General features: G+C 37.7%; 1 protein-coding gene across 1 annotated transcript in view; it reads left to right on the top strand.

Moving 5' to 3' along the window:
- The window catches only part of MYO3B (myosin IIIB), a 200,858-nt gene that overhangs the window by 130,148 nt on the left and 47,983 nt on the right, over positions 1–22,727 (top strand). The window contains exons 28-31 of the mRNA XM_076340762.1: positions 5,184–5,295; positions 6,228–6,390; positions 7,110–7,190; positions 16,483–16,603. Coding sequence (XP_076196877.1) covers positions 5,184–5,295; positions 6,228–6,390; positions 7,110–7,190; positions 16,483–16,603 — 477 coding nt within the window. The remainder of the gene's footprint in view (positions 1–5,183; positions 5,296–6,227; positions 6,391–7,109; positions 7,191–16,482; positions 16,604–22,727) is intronic.

Below are 22,727 nucleotides of genomic sequence, written 5' to 3'. Positions count from 1 at the left end.
TCTATGTTTATCTGATGATTTCCAGCATAAGTGTTAGGTATCTGGTACTGAATTTCAAGAGTATCTTAGATGTTTTTTCATTTTTAATTTACATTTTTTCATTCATACTCTCAATATAGAGTCAAATGTAATTAGTTGTATGAATTCAGATGTGAAAGTTTCTGAAAGAGGTGAGATACAACCAATACAAGTTAGGAGTTTTTGAAAGTTATTTAATGGCTCTTTCAGTGCTAAAAACATGTTTTTTTTTTTTTTCAAACTTTCCAACTCCAGGGCTGAGAAGGAACAAACGTCTTTTGGAATGTTGAGAATCTCCCTGCTATTGCTGGGGGTCTGGCTAGAAAGGGATTTTGCCCTCTTGCACCTCATGCTTTTCATTATCCATTCTCCACCTCAGGCCAGTATATTATAGTACAAAGATTTGTTTTAAAGAGAAAAAGGGTTAATCATTACTTTTTTGAGTTAATTGTGTAGAATTGATGCTGCCTTTAAGTCTGGAATGTGAAGGGAACTTTAGTAAAAGACACTGGTATTGTAGTTAATGGTGGTGTTTAAATGCTATTTATTGAACAGCTCCACAGTTCACCCTTTAAGGAGGGGAGAGAAATTGAACCATTTGTTTACAATCAGTTTATCTAATCTGAAACCACCAACACTAAAATGCCTTGGCCATAATCAGATAGTTAATGCATAGCATCGTTCTGAAGTTTTCCATATCTTAGCATACTTGGATGTCTTTAATGTTTAACCTTAACTCTGCATGTCCTAGCTTTGCAATTGTTGGTCTGGGGATAAATTCAACTTTTAAAAAAAGTTGGTTTATACCTAATGACTACTAAGTACAGTTAATCCCATTTTAATGTATGTTTTGTCTGGAATACTATTCATGTCCATGAAGGATAGTTTGTAGTGCAGTGTAAGAATCACTGGTTAAGAAATACATAATTCCAGAGTTTCATCAGCTCTGAGAAATTAGTTTTTCTGAGGGGGAATTACTTTTCTCTTACTTAGTCTTACTACTACTGAGAATGTGATTAGTCAAGTACTCGTAGGAAACATGTAGATGAATATGTGTCACATGTAGGAAATTTTCGAGCAGGATGTATAACCCAAGAAAATAATGTATTTTTGCACAGATATGTGCATGTTTATGAAACAACACATGAAGTACCATAAACTTTATTTTTAAAAATAGAAATAAAAGTATTGGCTTAACATAGAAGAGCACTGAAGTATTCCAGACTACTGCATTTTCTGCTGGAATAACAAATGCAAATATGGAAATAAAAAAGTAGAGTTGTGAAATTTTCATCTCATCTGGAAGCAAATGTGATTTCTAGCTCTACTTTTCTGAAATTAAGTATCTGGTTTCTTCTCGTGGTGAAATGTTGTAAATAGAGGTCACTCTGTGATCTCTGTACAGTAGATTTACATAAGTATGATAGAGATAAAACTAGGCCAATAAATCAAAAGGAACAGTTGTAGTTGCATATACCTCAAAGTTTTGGGTGCATTCCCAGACGTTTTCTGTGCCATTTTGCCATGTACAATATTTGCACGCTTTTACCAGATACATTAAGGTGAAACATTTTACCTTCCTCCAAAATATTCCATATGGTCCATTGCTGTACAAAGATTTTAGATGAGGTAAAATAAATGGATGACCCGATGTGGCACATGCTGTGCTGCCATATCCTGAGCACATCAAGTCAAACTACTTGTGCATCTGTAGTTATGTGATTCAGTCATGAAAACAGGCACCAGATAGAAAACAAAGTGTTTGCTTAAAAAAAATACATGGATTTGAGCTTTGGAACACTAATCTAGAGACCTTTTACTGTGCAGAATGAAAACTCCAAAAGCAGTTCTGGAGGAGAGATAATCAAAAAGAAATTGCCAGTCTTATATTGCTAGACCTTATTTCTGATGAGTAGAGCCATTTCTGCCATATTTTTGATGACCTAACTGAAAAGGAACAGGAAGACCTGATTTTGAAAAACTGATATCCCAGCATGTTTAACCAGTTACAGGAGTCTTCTGTGCAGTGCTTGGGTCAATCAAAACATTTGGAAAAACACCATTTAGAGGAAGTTTTCGTGACATTTTGGGAGACAATATGTTTACATACAGAAACTGAAGTAATTCCCATGTTTGTAAAGTTACTGTCATTCTGAATGGCTTGCTTCCTTAGAAGACAGATAAATTTAAATTTAAAAAAAACATTTGTTAAATAGGATTTGATAAGAAAAATGGGCATTGTTTTATTTATGTTTTTCTTCTGAGTACAAAAAGCAAATACATTCTAGATCATGAAAGAGAGCTAATGGAGAGGGTACTACATTTGAAAGATACTGAAGTTTGTCAAAAACAGAACTGTATAGTCAGGTGTGTAAATTGCCTAGCTCAAAAATACTTTTTAGTCAGGTATTTGTCAACTTCTCAGTAATTAGAATGTCACTGATAAGATAGTAAGATTCAAAAATTGTGAGAGCCCCCTTGACTATTCTATTGCATCAGTGCTATCTAAAAACTGTTCTGTGGTTTTAAAATTCCCAACTACAACATGCCTTAAAAGATGTATGAACAACCAGAAAACTGATATTATCACTCACTTGAATCCTTCCTTCCTTCTAAGGAAAGGAACTGCTTAAGTTACATACATGTGTAAATAACGTGGCTATCTGAACTGGCTTTTGAAGCAAACAGCAATTTACTATTAGTGCAACTTCCCTGATGTATCTGTCAAGTATCTGTTGAAATTGCATGCTACCACAAATTGTTTGCGATATGTATATTTTAAATCTGAGTTTTATGAGTGCAACTCATAATACCATTTGTCGTGTGAAAACTGGCATCATTAAGTTCAGTAATAAGGTGGAGGAAACGTACTTTTTTTTCTTTTAAATACACCACGTTTCTACATACCTACTAAATGGTGTGACTCTTAGTATTTTGAAAGACTTGGCTAAAGAATTTGCAATATTACGTTATTGAGAACGTCACTGCATTAAAAATAACTCAGTAATACATAATCTTCTATCATTATTCAGAGTGGGCAATGTCTCCAGTTGGTGAATATCTATGTCTCTGGTCCAGGCCTGATTCCAGTGCTTCAGCCTTCAGACATCATTTTGTTCCTCTTACTGACTATTTTAGTGGTTCTTTTTTCTTTCTTGTGACAACTGGAGCCAATATCTAGAGATTAACTGGAGCTAATATTTGAAAATCACATTCTCGTGATTAAAAAAAAAAAAAAAAAGTCTTGTGCTATTCCATTCTTTCTAATTGCTTCTCCATATTTTCCCCAGTATGAGGTGGGATATTTTCATGCCTCTGTGTGGCTACAGAGGAATCTGTCTTTGAGGTTCACCGGTTGGCTTCTTCTCTTTATGTTTTAAAGAACATCTGATGGCTCTTCCCCATGCTAATAGTTAGGAGAATGGTTTGCTCAACCTGCCAGTTCCTCTCAAACACAATGTACAGTAGCACCTGTAGAAGTATAACTTAATAAAGACCAAGACAACACATGGCGGTTCATAAATGAGAGCTGAGGTGGCGGTTGCTACCATCTAACAGTATACTTGTGCTAAAATAACCTTAAATTTGTAAACTAACTGACACATGTTCTTGCTGTTACTTAACATAATTGTTTGCAAGTAGAGTTACTTAAATACTATAAAACCATTCTTCATTAATGCATGGTGGCTTTACAGGTAGGGATTGGTCCATTCATTCTTAATTCAGTTCAAAGACGTTTGCATTCCTTTTTCATTAACTATTTGCAAAATAATGTTATTTCACATAATTGTTAGGGGCTGTTCTTTGGAAGGGAACGTGGACAAAGGAAAAGTCAATGTTGTTTAGTATGGGCCTGCTCCAAAGGCCACTAAAATTGATGATAACCATTCCAATTAATTGTTTATCCCAATCAAAGAGAAAAAAGGCATCGTGCCTAAAGACTTACAAACCTAATCATAACCACAGAAATCCTTGTGAGTAAAGAAAATTATTACATTCATATGAGGCGTAATTAACTTGTTTTTTCTTTAAAATAGCTGCTAGTTGGTGAATCAGCACTGATAAAATCCTTGCCAATATGATAGCAATGCCAGTTGTTTTAATTATGCATATATATGACCTCTTCTGGAAGTGTGAAACACAGGTAGGTATTCATGCAGTCTGAGCATCTTGCTGTCGGTAAATTAAGATTGATATGAGAGTTGTTTTTACTGTAAACTATTCTTCACACACAGTGGCAGCCTTTCAGCTTCAATAATCAGTCAGTATCACTGTATCATTTCACTGCCTACCCTCCTAGTGCTGGCCTTTATCCTCACCAATTGAGAATCCTCAGTCTTTCTATTAGGCATACTGAAAATGGGAAGCTCCCCTGAGTTCCTTTGATGGGAGTGATCTTGTTACAAGCTCAAGAGCCTTGGACTTCTTATGTGGATTTATGCTTCCCAAAGAATGTCAAGGCCATTTATATTTCTTTGTCAAAAATGACCGATACCAGTAACTAACATATTGAAAGATTCTGAAATGCCTTTTTTGGCATTTCTCATAAGAAACAGGCATCAGGTCATGAGTAACTTACTTTTGGTGCTTTTCTCTTTCTTTGGTGCTAGTATTTGACTTTTCTCCCACTCAGAAATCTGTAAAGGTGCACTGAACACCTCAGGGAGCACCTGCTTATTCAACAGAACTTGCAGAGAGATGTAACTGTGCCAAAGTATGTTATGCAGCTCTGTAGATGGCGTACTTATTTTACACATTATGCCAAAGGTTTTATTTTTGCTTTCCTTTCTATTACTCTGATTTCTAGCACTTTTCCTTCTTCTTGCTGTCATTCATTCACTTGTTCACCTGAAAACTTCAGAACAACCTTGGGTGTTTCCTAAGTTGCACTGGTTTGTGAAAGACCTTTATGGATGATTACACTGACTGGGGATTTCTAGTATGCAGCAGATTCTTGTCGCCGCTATGGTACCACTTATTTTCCTATGTCATGTATATGCTCAAATATCTGTTCATGACAGCTGTGTCATGATTTATGAACAGGACTGAGTATAAGGGAGAGTTTGGCCTGTGAGTTCTAGAGATGCAGCTCTGAGCTAGAGAAGAGTAGTGAAAGTACATATTGATTGTCAAGTCAATTCTTTCTTTGTCATTTGGTTTTGCAGGTATTATTACCTTGCATTCAAGGCACATGAGACTCCTGTTGGTAGCAGAGAAAACTGTCTTGCCATTTTGGAGAAATCCAAACTAGACAACTGGATTCTTGGGAAAACCAAGGTAGAGGGTGCTAACATTTTCTCAAGGATAGTATCCTTTTAGCAAAACATGTCTAATAGTGGTTTGAAAAGTACTGCATGAATGAACAAAAGAGCAAGGAATTTGCTCCAGTTAGCCTCCCAGGTTACGGAGGTGCCCTCCCAAGCCAGCTGAGTTAGTGCTGCAAGAGGAGGGGTGCACTGGGTACCTCCTCAAAGCGCATTCTGCACATGGCTGCCTTGATAAGGACAGTACATCTGTCAGTGCCTGCTGTGGTAGTGCCTCCCTGAAGTTCCTCCTGCTCTTAATCATGGCATGACTGAAACGTCACACTCTGGCCCATCCTGTGAGCCTGGTTAGTACATTATCCATTTGTGGGGTTTCAGGTGAGATCCTTCTGGCTCTGTCAAGAGCCTTTGTTCATGATTTAAAATGTAGTGGATGACTTCTATAAAAAGGATGGTATACAGTATCTTGACTTGTTTTACAGTGCACAAAGGAAAAACAAGGAGAATTTTCCTGCTCAAGACCCAGATAAAGTATATGTAAGCACCCATAGGATTTGCCTTCTGAAGCAGAATGCTGTTAGACAGTATTATGTCTAAAAACAAATCCAACCCAGGATTTATCTTCCCACTGTCAAGAAAGGCTATATTTCAAGATTGTTGATACCTGAAAATATTCCCATGCCAGTTAACTTTGTAAAGGGATAAATATGTGGTTTATTTTGCAATGGGGTGATTATAATCAGTGGAATAATGAAATTCCACAAGCACACTGAGAGAAAATATTCGATTCACAAGATTGCTATGACATCAGCAACCAGTATTTTACCACTTTTCTCAGCAACAGTGCCCTAAAATAGGCTGACGTAAGACTAATGAAAAGGCAGAATACAAAAGGTTATGTTACTGCCTGCATGTAATACTAATTTTTTTTTTTTTCCATTTCAGGTTTTTCTAAAGTATTACCACATAGAGCAGTTAAATTTGTTCCTGCGAGAAGTTATAGGAAGGGTAGTGGTCATGCAAGCCTATATCAAGGGATGGCTTGGAGCAAGGAGGTACAAGAAAGTCAAAGAGAAAAGAGGAAATAGTGCTGTTACCATACAGTCAGGTAAATGTTTACATTCCCTATTTCATTGGGTGTCTTTGCATTTCAAGCTGTTAAATTGCACGTACATTATTTATTCATTTGTAATAGTTATTATGAAATCAAAATAACTGGAGGTGCTTTTCTCTCCAGCTAATTGATGCAAATATTACTGATTTACTTCTAAGGTGTTATCTTAGTATTTGGTAATGTCTTTATTTAAATATTTTGTTATTTTGGATGTGATGCCAGTGCAGAAAATGAAAATATTGTTAGGTATGTCTACGCTAGCATGCAGCACATAAATGAAATGCAGTAGTATGCCCCCCCCCTCCATGTATACTAGTATTCCAGATAACATACGTCATGGGGTGGGCCTGAGAGGCTGATTATCAGTAATTTAACAGGCTTCCTTGTATCAAATTTGGGGAGCTGTGTGAGGAGGGGAGTTCTTGTGCTGACATGATCATGCACCTTTGCCTTTTGGGTTAGGACATCAGTGAGCACATGGTGACAATTAAAATTTGGACGAGTGAAGTGGTGTTTGAAGTTGTGGGGATGTGAATACTGCAGTCGTGAACCCAGAGTTCAACATCTGGGTGGGTGGGGAAGAGGTATTGGGGGTGGGGGCTGGAGTGGTTATGGCAGGAGGGATGAAAGTTTCAGCACATCTCTGACTTTGTAGACTCTGTAGCACTTCCTTAAATAAATGTAATTTCCAGCACATGGTTTTGTATTTTTAGCCTGGAGAGGATATGAAGCTCGCAGGAAGTACAAGGAAATAAGGAACAGAAGAACTGATGCCGCTATACATATTCAAGCAGGTAATTAAAACATTACTTCGGTTGCCAACACCTATTTTGCTCTGGGTGATTTCATGTGTCAGTGTTTATAGCCAAGAGAAATACATACAGTCCAAACAAAAGCTATCAAAAACATTACTTCTGATCGTTTGTTCTTCAGTATCAAATGACATCAGTGACAGGTATCAGGCACTTCGGGTTTTTTGTAAGTACTTCTGTGGAAGCAAAACATACTGATTAAAAGCTGTTGAGTTAATTCTTTAAGATTCTTCTGAGCACAGTCAGTATGATTCAACTATATGTAGAGCTGGTATGAAGCACTGGATTGATTTGACTAAGAGTGTGGATGGGAGGCACTGGACATGTGTTTCTCCGTTTTTGTATAGACCCCTGATCTTGGCAGATTGCCAGGTTTTTGTTTTGACTGCTTGCTGGGTTTGCCAGCTTTGGCCAATCTTTTGACTCTCTGCCAGGCTCCTATGCAGCCATATCAATATGAATTTGAATAAACTTTAAAGAGATTATTGGAGGAACAGGCCCATAGGGCTGTGTAGGTCTTGAGTAGAGAGCAGGGTACCATATGGTGCAGAAATCTAAGAACCAGTGCTGTGAACTCAATGGTGTGTTCAGATGCTACCAATATGAAGCGGCCTCCATATGATGCAGTGTGATACACCTTCCCTGCCCAACCCCAGGTTGAAAGACTGTAGCTGATCAAAAATGAGTTGTAGCAAATGTGTTTACAGATAAACCAAGGTACCACCTTTATTCTACAAGCTTCCTGTGCTATAATTCCTTAAGCTTTGTCCCCTCTCTATTCTGTATCATATAGTCTAAAGTCAATCTGAAAAAGATGTGTTCTAAATATTCTTTTACTTTGTTCTCAAGCCGTTTCCAGTAAATTCATTTGGTTTTCTTTTGTCTAAGTTTGCTACTCTGAAATTAAGCATCGCTCTTACTTTCAGCAGAAAACAGAATACCAGTCTAGTTACAGAAAGGAACAGAATATCATTAAGATAAAATAATAATTTATAGCTTTGCATGCATACTGTTATGTAGAATTATGAACTATAGCTCTAGGGTCAAATGCAGAATATTCTATTAAATGGAGAGCTGTTAAAGAGAAATTTTTTCTACTGTTACAACAAGCACTGAAGGACTGCATAAGCACTCTCTCCCCTTCTTCCTCTCCTTTGTGTTGTCATTTTCTATTGTTTTCATGATAGCACAGAGAGTAGATCTTAAAGTACCCCCTGCAACTATTTTCTGGAGTATTTGCTATATTTATACTTGGCCATGCCTGGACTTTGATTTCCTGACTTACAACAGCCTTTTGCCGTAAAAAGGAAAGTGAAACAGTTGACCCATCACTGTCACACTATTACCAGTTCCTTAAGATGAGAGTTATCTCAGGTTCAGTAGGAAGCTGGTGTGTAGCAGTATCACTTGGAGACTGTAGGGGACATTCTGCCTTAAAGTTTTATCCAGCCAGATTTCTTAGGCGTGTAGGAGATGCATACTCATTACCAGCTCTTTAGAGAAAGAACTGATCTATTCTGCTGTTTGCACACATGGGAGAGATTCAGAGCTGTGTTCCTTCCTGCCATCTCTTAGATGCTGTGTTGAACATGGCAGAGCAGAGGCAGTGGGAGCGTACGCATACCCTTGAATTTAGACACTTTAGTTGAGCCCTCTGGACCTAATGCTGGAGGAATGCTGTTAGCACTCTTCCCACCAACACACACACTGTCTTCCTTTGTAACCTGGCACTTGACAGTTTCAGTGATCAGCCTGGGTGAATAAGCATTAGGACTATAGGGTTAAGAGTGACACAGTGCACCTTTGTATTAATTAGGCTGTCTGCTCCTCCTATCTTTAGCATTGCATTCGAAGGGGTATAATTAATAATAATAATAATCCTCAACACGTTTCTGTCTGCCTTTGGAAACCTATATCTAGGACTTCTTATTTGAAAATTCTTTTTGTGCACATTTTCTCTTCTCTACATGCTAATTATTCTGTGTTTCAAATCAAAGCTCATGCTTGCTGATGGTGGCCATTTTCCAGGTTTTAAAATACACTGACAGTCTTTCTGTTGTTTACATTACACTGTCCAAGTGCCTAGTGACATGGAGACAAAAGCAGCTCCAGATCTCTCCCTTCCCTGCACATCTTATAATGTGAGCGTGTAGTTCAAGGCAGCTTTTCAGTAAAATGGAGTATGATCACCTTTGTATTTTTTTTTTAAAAATGAACCATTTCAGGCAGTAAGATAGATTGTTTGCATTTGTCATCCAGACATTAGCAAAACCATATAATTAAAATATATGTACTTCCCTCTCCTTCCCCCCACCCCGCTCAAGCAGGCCTTGAAATTTAGGAAGCATTTGGCTTACATGTTTCTACAGAACAGCGCATATTGAAATTTGTTTTCCTTTCATCTCTTTCCCAATAAAAGCAGCCGCTCGGCTTATCCCTTTAGCTTCCTCAGAACTTCCTTTCAGAATTCCCGATCTATTACAGCACATTCACATACCAGAAACAAGATGCCTTTTCATGCTGTCAACCTTTTTCATCTGAAATGTAAATTAATTCTTGCTGGTACGCTTTGACAGAGATCAAAGTAGGGGTATTAACCTTATTGGGCCTTCTCTTCATCAGAATCAGTTCCAAAGACTGCGAGGGTAGTGTTAGGAGGCCAGTCTTCACTGTTATCTATGGCCCTCCTCCAGGCAGTCCTCTGTCAGCATTTCAAAGGCGCTGATTTCTTTTGTAAATGACCTTATCATTACTTTAAACTGTGTGAAAAATGATTTGCCTGAATAATTCTTGCAGGATTATCCTGCTCATTTTAATTGTGGGGGGACTTCATTCAGATTCCAGGATATTGTTTAAGTGGTTTTGACAGCAAGTGATCATAGCCTGATATAAAGGAGGAACACAGCTCCTGATTGGAAACCTCTTGACTTGTTCAGATTGTTCATTTCTTGCAAGTCAGTCTTTGAGGTAGGCTGCATTTGCATTTTAAAAATAAACAGATGCCTTTCAAATACATGAGCTGGTGGTCTGGAGATCTCTGTGGGCCCAGCAGTTCACTATCCATTGAAGAAATGTTGGAAGAAAAAACAAACTTAGAAAAAAACCAACCCTCACAATATACATGAGGATACAATTCCTGAGTGTATTATATTACATGAAAAAAGTCATTATTTCAGATGGGGGAAAACACCCTTGCTAGCAAACAAAATATTTGTGAATTTAAATTAGGTGGGGAAGAAAAAGCTACCCTACTTCAGCATATCTGTATCACAGGTTCTCAGAATACACAGGTGTTATTAGACTCGTGGCTAAAGTGGTACACAAGGTGTTCCCCACTTCTTCCAGTCACACTTTCCCAAACTGTGAAGCTTAGAAAATGCTAATTTTTAACTTAGAGACAAATTGTAAAGAGTGATTTTGTTTAAAGTGTTTGAGTTAACAATACTTTGCACTTCTGAGTCTTTCTTTGTAATTGGGATTTGTATTGTTTTGATTTACATCTACATAAAAGGAAAAAATATTTTGTTAAAATAAAGAATTTTTTAAAATTATATTGCCAGATTCACAGCTGGTTTAAATCAGTGTATATCCACTGAATCATCTGACTGAAATGTTGCTGCACTGATTTACCTCACATGCAAGTCTCATTTAATGTTTCTTTGTATTAGAATAATGCATTAATTAGAATTTAAAACAACAGATAATAAAATTATAAAAGTACGTTTTCTAGTTACGATAGCATGTATTTCCATGCAATGTGACTGTTGTCCCGAAAGACTTAAGAGAGGATTTTAATCTGGTTATTTCATTTGTGAACTGACATTGCCAAAATGCCAAATGAGTGGTGCATGCGATTCACTTAGATCCGAGGTGACATCACTGAATTCATTTTAATTAGGCCCACTTTAGCCATCTGGAATATACTGTGCAGCTCTGGTCAGGACTGAGTTTAACTATGCTTCCAGAGGTGAAAGGCAAATGACTAATCCATTGAGCCACCATCTCCTCCTCCAACACGTGCTCGCACACTCACCATATGTCACATTGTATTGGAAAATTCTTTATCAAGAACTCAAGATTTGGGCTCTCTTTTTTTTTTTTCTTAAATAAAAAGTGATGGATGTTCAGAAGCAAACCAGATAAAGCATCCCTTTGTAAATTGCTTTCTTTCTGTAACTTCTGCCCATGCAGTGTTGCTCACTATTTACATATCTCTAACATGTGCTTCTGGCAAAATTTACTCCATTATAAATAAAAAAAGAGGGCCTGAGAACAGCTGTAACTTACTTTTTTACATTTATAATAAATGTAAGCTTTTAATAAAAGTGTTACCTTTGGGATTTTCAACAGCAAAGATTTAATGTTGGCTTCAATAGAAGACAAGAAAGTATTTCTTGAAAACCCTATATTTATCCATCTATTTATATCACTATGTACATGTGTGTGTACATGTATTTGGCTAATACTCTCATGTAGATCTAAGAATTAAATGAGTAAAATGTTCTAAGAACTTCTAAGCACTTTATAAATATATCTAAAAATATCTTTTTTTTTTTAATTTTCCTGAAAATGGCAACCACTAAGTAGCAGATCCAGTTTTACTTTTTTATATCATTAATTTTCTTCCTTTTAACTACATTGTCAGTGTAAGAACCATTGAACAGATGTATGAGTTTCTTTTAGTGGCAGCTGAACTGACTCATTGTATTACCTTGACTTCACATTCAGGGTAAACCAGACTGGTTTGTACAGGCTGCACAGCTTTGGTTAACTTTACTCTTCCATCTCTTTGTGTTCTGTACTAGCTTAGGGCATCCAGTAATTCTTCACTTTTAGTATCTATCTCTAGTAGCAATTAAAAGCCTGCTGCTCATGTGCAGGGAACACGTTAGGAAAAGTGAGAAGGCCTTATGGTTTTGAAGTATGAGGTCCTATATTCTGTCCCCATCTCTGAACTAAGCTCTGTCGATGTGATTATTTCTGCATTTCCTTTTGATTTTCTCTCCTGTTTTTGAGGAGATGAAAAGGAGACCGTTCTTACTGGATTTCATGCCCTTGCTAAAATTAGGAAGGGACGACAACGTACGTTGTCCAACAATATGTTGGAAAACCTATTCCTTTCCCTTGCTGATATTGACAAAGATTTTCACAGTCAACTTCACTTTTTTTTCTCTGACGAAGTCTCAAGATCAGAGACTGTAATGCATGGTAATTAAAAAACATATGTCCAAGTGGTGATGTGCATCAGTGACACCAGTCCTGATGGCAGCCTTGGTGAGTCTTCCAAATAGTCACTGCTTGTTACTGATAGTTACTGCTTGTACATGAGAACTCGTGACTTGCTTTCTTGTAATGCTTCTGCCGGAGAACTTAAGACAAGAGTTGTTTTTTTCTGCTATTAAACAGGCATCACCCAATATCCATCCAGAGTGGGAGGTGAAAGAGAGGAAGTATTCATGGGACCCAGCAAAGGATGTGACTCTCTATCCCTTTTACTGTACATTAGAATTAATTTGGCATGGAGTGAAGAACCAGATTCGTGGGCTCCAAATCCTCTCAGATGTTGTTAGTTAAGCTGCTGAATGCTCTTTTAACTAGGCAAATTAAGAAAGTGATATGCTGTCCATAGCAAATCAACTTCTGATTACAAACTACCATGATATCTTCTCTTCAGCAAGCATGAGCTTTCATTTCCAAGTTGCTGTTATGTACTATTTTAGGTGGTGATATAGATTAAAAATGTGTCTGTGTAGAAAATGTCTGCTTAACATTTTTTTTTATGACTGAGAATGAATCCTTCTGCTGTTTAAAATACTACTTCATCTCCTTTCTTTATACTGCTTGTATAGACCTGTGATTGTTTAGCTTTGATCTTTCTACATTGTGCTTCACAATTTGCTCTGTAACTGTATATTTCCTATGGGAATCAGAGGGAAAATGCCTGGACTTTTCCTATCTGGAATTGTGCAACATTGCATGTGGTGTATATGCCTTGGTGCTTAGACCTTAAAATAAAGGTTTTTAACTGCAAGACACCAAATTTCAGACTCCATGAGGTAAATATATTCTTGATTTGCTAGGTGCTGGAGCTGACAGAAAACTTGCTTTGTGTGAGAATTTATCAGTACAAGAAGTAAAAATTCATGTCCTAAATTGTGGCACATAAAACATTTAACACCGAGTTACTAATAGAAGTGCTAAAATTAAGTTCAGTTCCTATGTTGCTTTTCAGATCCTGTCATCTTTGGCTATGTAAAGATCACGGTTAAACATACTGTTGCTGGAAAGTTTGGAATATAGACTGGATAAGGTGAAAATGAGGTGACAGCTGGTAATCATTCTTCTTCAATGATGCAGTGATTGTTCATGGAGCAGTAGCAACATGAGTCTGCTAATTTCACACTCTTTGAGCCAAGTGCTTAGTGTCAAAACCAGCACCAGTCAGTAATGCAAATTGCTGTGATGGAGCAGCTTCCCAGCCTCTCAGACTCTCCCGGTAGAATTCTCTGCATATGCATTTCTTTTGAAACATTATAGATCCAGTTAATAAATGTTGAAAAGATGCAGTCCTACTAATGCTCGATGAAGCTTTTGAGAGATAGATAAGTTTGTTTATCCTGCTACTTCAGTTACCACATGAGTCAAAGGGAAAGTAGGAAAAATACAGCCATTTACCTGTCAGACTCAAGGTATTCTAGAAGAATGTTAGAAACCAGCTTGCGGAAAGGTTAAGTTGAAGAGGACTTGATTTTAAAAATACGTATGAAAACAAAAGACAGGATAAAAACTATGTTTATTGAATCAGATATAGCAGGTTTTGTGTAGTGAATGAGGGAAAGACCAAAATGATTATACTGACATTAATAAGAGTCTCTGGGAAAAAAGAAAAATAATTTAAAAAAATAAAATCACAGTAGGTACCAGGGTTGATTTTGTAGACACACACACACATGCAAAGAACTACTAAAAGTTGAGAAATTACTAAGGATAGAACTGAAGTTTATCTTATTAGTTCATTTGTTTCAGTGCTTCTTTATAGTAGTCCACCGACTGACTGATACTCAGCATGTTTCAGCTGCAGAGAGGTGGCTGCTGGCCAGCTGTCTCTGCTGCCAATATCGGAGTAGGCTCCTTGTCTGGTCAGTAGGGGATAGTTAAGGATTGGAAGCCTGATCATACGGGGCAAGTGAATGCTTGCCTCATCTCTGCCAGACAGGCAGACTTTTCCAGTGTGATTATTAAGGGCGGGAAAGTTCCTCAGCCTCACGATACCTGAGCTCTGTATTTGGTACAACACCTCAGCAGGCCCAACTTCTGTCATACCTTCTGTAGAGTGAATGGTTATTTATTTTAGTAACCTCTCATTAAAAGGCAATTTTTGCTGCTTCTTACCCTGGAAACCTCAGTAGCACTGAAATGCTTAGATTGTTATGGTGCATCGCATACCGCAGCTTCAACTGTTTGGATGGTTTTCATTTTCTTATATTGCACAAATAAGTGCAACACCACATATTTTTGTGGAGGTAGGTGGCTGAAAAAAAGACCATTAAAGCTATACAGGAATTAAAATAGAAAAAAAGGAACTAGTTACAGCCCTTTCCTCAGGGAAAGAGCGGATGCAATCGAGGTAGCTCTATTTTGTTTCCTCCACCATCTTTTCATCATGCAAAAAAACCCATGAATGGGGAGCTAAATTTATAAGAGTGGTTAAATGGAAGAAAAGGGAAATCAATCAATTATCTCATAATTTGGTAATAATTGAGGGATTGCAAATTCTACAGGGTTTTTATTCTCTTTTGTGTAGGTAATGCCTACTTCTAGTGTTTTCATAAAATCAGAGGCATGAAATACAGGGAAAGTTTGTTAAACTTCCAATCAGCTTCTCTGTTCTCTATTTATTCTGTATTCTGTATTTATTCTACCTCCTGATTTCCCTTTGTAATCTACAATGTTATCTTGACCCTGATCCTACATGAGGTTGCCCTAGACCCTATTTCTGTGCCTATCCTACATCCCACTGTAATATTTGACCCGGGACTCCAGGAACCCCAATGAGAGGGCTCTTCTCCTCCTTTGGGTAATTAGTCCCCAGACTGACTCTGCTTTTTGCACGTGTTTGGTGTGGTTAAAAGCTTTCCCTGGACAGGGATTTGTTTTTTCCTCAAAATCATAATATTTCCTGATCTTAGCTCCAATTTTCTTTTACATATTGTCTCACTGTTTAAGTTGCAGTCCTGCTAGACTAATAAACTACTTCTTTCCCTTGCAACCCTCAGCCTTCTTATTCAGCAACTGCTTGTTGTACACTTCAGCTATGGTATTGATACTGTACTTACTTTCTTTGTTATTCAGCCCTTTCTCCCCTTTTATGAAGGTATTTCTACTTAAAATAATGCTTGAAATAAACCCTACAAAAAATAAAACTTATCTTTTGTCCTAAGTGCAGTATGTATTGCTATCTGTGGTTTGTGCTGGAGCTTTATTACTGCTCACAGGTGTCAAGAATTCAAGCAAATTCATGTCAGATAAAACTACAGAAGTAATTAAGTTATTTAGGTACCCAAGTCCATGGAAATAAAGGGTGTAGATGTCTTCAAAATGTTATTCATTGCCATTTTCTTTGCCATTTCATTTCACTGCATGCTTGCTACTTCATTTAGTATTCTAGTGATTGTTTTGTTCTGCTCTGTTTTTTATGAATGGTATAAATTCTAATCTCCGTAAATTTTTTTTTCCTGATTATTTGTATGAGAGGTATCTTAAATGTTTTATTATGGTTACAGTTAATTGAAAAATAGGAGGAGACATTATTAATTTTTCTAGTTTTAATTGAATATATCTGTCCCTGGCTTCTCACTCCCCTACCCCATAATAAAAGCAGGTAAAACTGATTCTGCAAAATTGTGACTAGTTCAAATCATGGGAACTGTGATTAAAGAAAGTGTTTTGGGAGTGATTTTCTACTATGTATTTTAATACATTATAAGCTGGATTGCTATTTAAATTAGACATGTTCTCATTTTGAGGCCTGTTTTCCTTGCCTGGGCTGTGCCAAGTGGTCACTATAACAGTGAGAGTGTAAGGCCCTGTATAATTTCCAGCTGTTGTTAACAGTGCAAACACTTGGAGCCACGCCTGTGAGGTGCTAAGTGTTCTTTCTGTCCACTGGTTCAGTAAAAGTTGAGGACATTCAGCTCTGCACTGCAGAGCTAGGTGCCAGTCTGCGTTTCAGGCTCTGCAGAATTTTTGCCTGATTCATAACTATGTTTTTTAGCTTTCAGGGGATATATTGTTCGTAAAAACTACACAAGATTGAAAAACAGCACTGGCTGTGTAGCAGATCCTCAGCTTATGAGCAGCTGCTCTACTTCTGATTTTGGCTGTGAAGAGCACTGGTGAGTTGAATCCTTTGCTGTCTATTATCTAACAGAAGTCATTTTCCACACAATGAGATCTGAAAGGAGCAGGCATGTCATCATGATTCAGCCAGCTCTTAGGGAATTTGCCATTTTCTGAGGATGAGCACCTGTAGGTTAGCCAGTTCCCCCACCAGCTTAGTCATGTCAATGTTCTCCCAGTTAGCAGAGTTAGATTTATTTGTGGTGCTGTTTGTCCTGGGTTGCTGTCCTGTTTCTGTGCGGTTCTCAGAAGTACCCAGAATACTGTAGATTGCGGACAGGATTGCAAGTGCTCAGCATTTCAGAATTGACTGCAGTGCATGTTCTGCAATTCTAAAGAGTAGAAAGTTACCCTTCTGTGTCTGTAAAGCTCCATGCAGACAAGGAATGAGATCGGGAAAAGAGCCTGTAAAAAGCAGATGGACAAATCACTGACAGAAAGTCTAGGAATATTGTAAACCATAATAGTGGTGCCCTCCTCTTTGTAGAGGAAGGGTATTTTAACCTTCCTTACCAATGGAGTCACTCCAGACAGATGTCCCCCTGACACTTGCTTGGGTATGAGAGGCAAGAGGGATCTGTTAGGTCTTTAGCTGTTGTCAAAGTCTGTCTCCAACGGTGTTCTAGGAGAGGTGGCTGCATTTGCTGGGTTAATCCCTTTGATTAGCAAGTTTCAGTGGCTAAGAGTTATGAGATCTCTCCTGCTGTGGCGTGGGCATGAGGACATCTCAGTGCATCTTCCACTTCTTATTTCTGTTATTTTATATGCTTCCTATATAGCATATAAATGCAGGTTCTGTTACACCCCTTAAGAGTTCTCTGAGGAAATCAATGACTTGCTTGAATGAAACTGGATGCTGTTATTCCATTAAGAAGTTTTTTTTTTCTTTTAAATAACCGTTAACTTCTCCAAAATGGTATTTCTTTCTCTGTGTATGCTCATAACATTGAGTTATGTTAACTTCCATGCTCACTTTGGTTGATTTAGATTGAATAATGTTTGCTACATGCTCTGATGCATTATTATAGGATTTTGTTCAGGTGTAACCACCTGCATTCTTGTAGGTTAATAGTGCTCCAGAATCTCTCCCTTGCAGTATTCTGTTTTCAGCAAGAAAAAGGTTCAGGCCGTTGGACAAGGACTAAATAAAATAATAAATAAATAAATGGTTTTGGTAATGATTTTCAGGGAAAAGAATGAGCCCACTGCAATTTACCATCATAGCTCTGTCCTTGGATTGCCTCACTGCTCATTGGGGCAATGAGTTTCCTAATTTATGATTCCCTTCATGTGCATGCAGCTCCTTCTGTCTCTTAAGTACTTAAAGGGTGTGTATCTTGTGATCTCTTCAGAACTATTGATGATTGCATGGTCATTGTTCTCCAGTCTGCACTGGTGGTTAAAAGCAAGAGCTAATAAGCTGTCTGTTATCAGTTTTCTTTGGCATCCCAAATTCTAATTATTCACAATGTAAATAGACTTTTTTTTTTCTTTAGTGATCTAGAGCTTTCACCTGGACTTGTTTGGAGGCACATAGCCTCTTTAAACTTTTTGCTTCATCTGTTTTATGTGTAGTTAGCCAGGAACGGTTTTCTTGCCTTTTTGCATTAGGCTGTTTCTGGAATTCCTTGTTGCTCTCCAAACAAATGTATTTTTCTGGATTAGGTACAGCTTACTTAATTGTACATCCCTTGAGGCTCACAAAGATTTTATGGTTCAGTAACTGTTGAGGTGAATTTGGGCTCTATGAAGCACAAATATACAGACCTTTAAAGATATTCAGCCACCGAACTTACATTGAAATCAATGTCTAAACGCCTTTAGATATCTGGCCTGAAGGTGCCCATGTAAAATACATTGGCCATTCAGGTCTTGCACCCAGTCCTGATTGCTATGCACAATCAGACAGATAAAAAAATTCATACCTTCTTTTGCCTGGAATGGCTAAACTGCCATTACTGCTGGCAGTTCTCAAGTTTAACCCCAACAAATATTGCAGATTATTTGCCCAATCCTGTAAATTTCTCAGCAATGGCCTCAGGTTCCAGTGATTTCAGTGAGACTTGAAAATGTTCAGCATTTCACAGGTGATGTTCAGAATCTTAGGACTAACTCCGATAACTTACTTCCCATAAATCAAGCCTTACTTCTACATGTAGCTGTTACTGGGCTGTTGTGTTTTAAGCATATGGCTGTTCAGTCATACAGGAAACTTGTAGGAAACAGGAAGGCTGCTGAATAATAGTGCAGAAGTTTGACACAGTAGCTGGTAATCTGTCCCTAGAGAAGACAGCCTCACTGTGGCTTCACATACCGTGGAACTAAAGTATAGAATAATAAAATATTCTTTTCTCTTCATTTCCTTTCATTTCTTTTCATTTCTTTTATTTTTGTTTCATTTTTTTTTCTAACTGGTAGTTTTGGAAAATGAAAAATGAGCTTAAAGGACTCAGGATCAGAAAGCAAAATCACGTACAGTTCTGTTCTGTTGTATGCACATGAATATAACTATACATTTAAATGTATGACAACCTGCTGCTTTTTCAAAGATCTGTTAAAAAAAGAAGTTACAGTGTTATTATATATATATATAAAGCACTCAGTTTTACTAAGTAATGAGTTTCAAAGTGTTCAGAGGAAATGGGCACTTTAAAAAAAATTGAATTCCTTCAAGGAAATTGAATCTCTACACCTAGTTCACGCTCTTCAGTCAGTGAATGCAGGACATAAGCAAACTCAAGCTAATAAATGACATAGAATGCTAATTAAATGCACACATTAGTTCATTCAACATTGCATGTTAAATGTTTCCTGCGTTTATATGCTTGACTTGAAAATCAGTATTAACTGTGTTCAAATGCAAAAATCCTTCCTGTATGAAGCTGATGTCACAAGTAACTGAAGACACATTGAGAATTGGCAAATACCTCTGATAGGAATAGACATAGGTATGGGAAAATAAGGTAAATGTTAGCAAGGAAGTGGCTTGGTCTCATTGAAAAACCATTTTTCCATTCAGTTCCACAGAGCTGTGGAGTTGCCTGTGACTCCTTCTACCGAAAAAGGCTTATGGGTTTAATTGTACACCTGGGAGACTGACACTAAGTCTGAATTTCCCCCCAAAACCCAGTCTGTGTATGTGACATTTGCCAAGCCTTTTCTTGACATCATCAGCCACTGATAGGAACCTGCAGGCCTGCGTGGCATCAAGGAACTGAATCATAATCAAACCCTTTCCCCAAGTAGCTCATTCAAAACTTTAAAAGGGCAGTTATTTTTAAGAGCCAAACAGGGTCAAGACTAAATTCAAGTGAGGAAAGTGAAAACCTTTCAGAGCCCTTTTTACCACCCTGCTGAACAGCAGGTTTACCCTTCTGGAGAGAGTCAAATAGATGGCAGAGAAGGGAGGAGCGTGACAGGGTCTCCCCTCTCACGAGGCCAGCACAGATACCAGCCTCGCCTCGTGTCTGCCTCCATTTTACAATTGGTCATCACATGAAATCAAGGATGCTGCATTTTGCAATGGCATAGCTACAATTTCAAGTTAGTATTAGGGATCTCTTGAGCTAGTTAGGAATAATCAGCGTAGAAGGGAGAAGTAATTTTCTAAAACGTCCTGTGATTTTTAACTTGTTAGACTGACAGATCTCTAGTGAATATACTTTTCATAAATGTTCTTGTTCTTAGCAGGATAATCTACAGTTCAGTGACTAAGGACCTTAATCTATGCTACGTTGTTCATGTTCTTGTTCAGACAGAGCTGTCATCCTCAAATATCTTTAAATCCTTTTAGAATCTCGTCAAAGCATCTGTAACCTGCATGTTCCACCATCTTCTTATCCATTTCCCTCCCAAATGAAAATTGTGTTAAATAATACTGATCTGATACTTATCCTGGAAAATACTTCCTGTATTGCTCTTTTTTCCTCTAGCTCACTGAACTGTAGCTCACTGACTGCTAAATATCAAATTATGTTAGCTGTATGTACATGATCAGTGGCCTTATACTAGGTAGTACAGCAGAAAGCATTGTTTCCACATAGTGACTTTGTTATGCATCAGTTATGTCTGTAACTGTACCTGCGTGTCAGTGAGTATCCCTTGCTCCTTTGTTTCCTTATGGAGCTCTGTGTGTTAAGGACGTATGTTAGAAGATACCTAACATCAACAGCAGTTTACACTCTTGAGTCGAATTCATTGTGATTTTTCTCCCTACATCTTTCTCTTTTTAGTTAGTTGGTATCATGTTCACGCTTTGGTCAGCATAGGTTCTCAGAAACTATTCGTTTTAGTAAAACTCTTGACGTTCACATGAGACTTGGGTAATCAAGATTGGATAATAAAGCCTGAACAAAACTACACAGGCATACCAACTTAGGTGTTCGGAAAGTTATAGGCAAAGAATAATTATCAGTGTGTCTCTGTTCTATGGGAAGTATGCATCTGAAAGTCAAGTTCCAGAAATGGGTCTATTTCTACTCATTAATGGCTTGACTGATGAAGCAGAATCTGATTACTAAATTTGTATCAGTACTAAGTGAGTGATGGTTAGAAGGGTTTAAGAGGTCAGGATTAGAATTAGAAACAGAGGTACATGGACTGTAATGAACCACAAAATGAATGTCAGTCAGTAACGGCACCCTGCTCCAAAGTTTACGTTGGGTAGTAGCAATGAGGATACATACTACCTTACATGTGCATCATAACATTTTCTCATCACTGTCAAGACCTCAGTGTAGTATATTAGATACTGCACTTCAAGAAAATGAGCAAGTCCCTCAGCAACAAAAATGATCACATCTCTATAAACCATGATAAGGGGAGATCTCTAAGGGAGATGGAAGACTGAGGGTGCATGTGCTATCATTTCTCCAATCATGAAATGCTGATGTGAAGAAGAAAGGAACAAACTGTTCTCCATTGAGAATCAGGCGAGAAATAATGGGCTTGCATTGCAGCACAGGAGAGTTAGGTTAGACATCAAGAAAAGCTCACTGATGGTAAGCTGAGTTACGCCCTGTGTAGGTTACCTTGGGAAGTTTTGACATCTCCATCACTGTAGGTTTTAAAAATCAGCTTAGACAAACTTATGACAAAAAAAAATGAGTAGGTGTAGCTATTTTTCTCTGAAAATGGGGATGGCTTAGATGATTTGCCAAGGTTCTTTTTATGATTTATAAATACAGAGTGACTTCTTGAAATGTAACATCTCTGTGCCAGTGGGTTTGGCATTGCAAGTCAGCCACTTTTATAGCATCTTAATGCCAGCAGCCATTGCTGCATCAGTGTAAGGAGTAAGTACAAAAATTGTTCTAGAGGAATTCTCCGTGGGTCAGCTTTACTTGCAACAACGTTGTTGCTGTGCCTGAAAAATGAACAGTGTTCATTTCCGAATGTTCTGCAACAGCTGGAGGCCCATTGAAATAGCATGCAATGTGGATTCACCTATGTGGACACTGGTGGGTTAGCACATAAACATAATATCCCTTGTATCACTGAGAGTAGAGAATAAACATGATTTCAGTCACATGAGCACAGATCAGTTCAGAAACTGGCTTAAAGTGAATTAAACTGTTCCATATAAAAACTCTTCCACCTTCTGCTATGCTTTCTTTGAATTGATCTGCAGCTTGCCTCTCACTAAAGTGAGGTTTACTCAGTCAATAACAAAACATTCCTTGGGTTCTTTTGATTAAAAGGAAAAGAAAAAAAATCACTATGTTAGTGTGCTGCTTCTATTCTTCATGGATAGCTGCTTGAAAGGGTTGCATCTCCGCATTTTAAACCTTTTTTTTTTTTCAGAACCTTCAGATGAATGCCATCAGGTCCTGGTGATTTACTGCTTACACCTTTCTCACATTGTTCCATAATTTCCTCTTTGGATAATTTCAGTTTCTGTCAAGACCACACTGTGATTTCTTGTCTAAGTCATCTTTTGAATGTGAATTTTCATTTCTTTCCACAGTAAAAGCTGGTATAAAGACATTCTGCTTTCCTTTAATTGCTTCACTTTCCTATTTGTAATCATAACAAACATTAAGGTTATTGCTTGTGATGGAAATAGGAGGTCTGCAATTCCTGTGGCATGCAGTGGAACCTATTGGGCCTGATTCTGCTGTC

The sequence above is a fragment of the Aptenodytes patagonicus genome, chromosome 6 (assembly GCF_965638725.1).
Source record: "Aptenodytes patagonicus chromosome 6, bAptPat1.pri.cur, whole genome shotgun sequence".
NCBI classification, from domain to species: domain Eukaryota; kingdom Metazoa; phylum Chordata; class Aves; order Sphenisciformes; family Spheniscidae; genus Aptenodytes; species Aptenodytes patagonicus.
The sequence above is the reverse complement of the archived record's forward strand: the minus strand, read 5'-3'. Positions and strand labels throughout refer to the sequence as shown.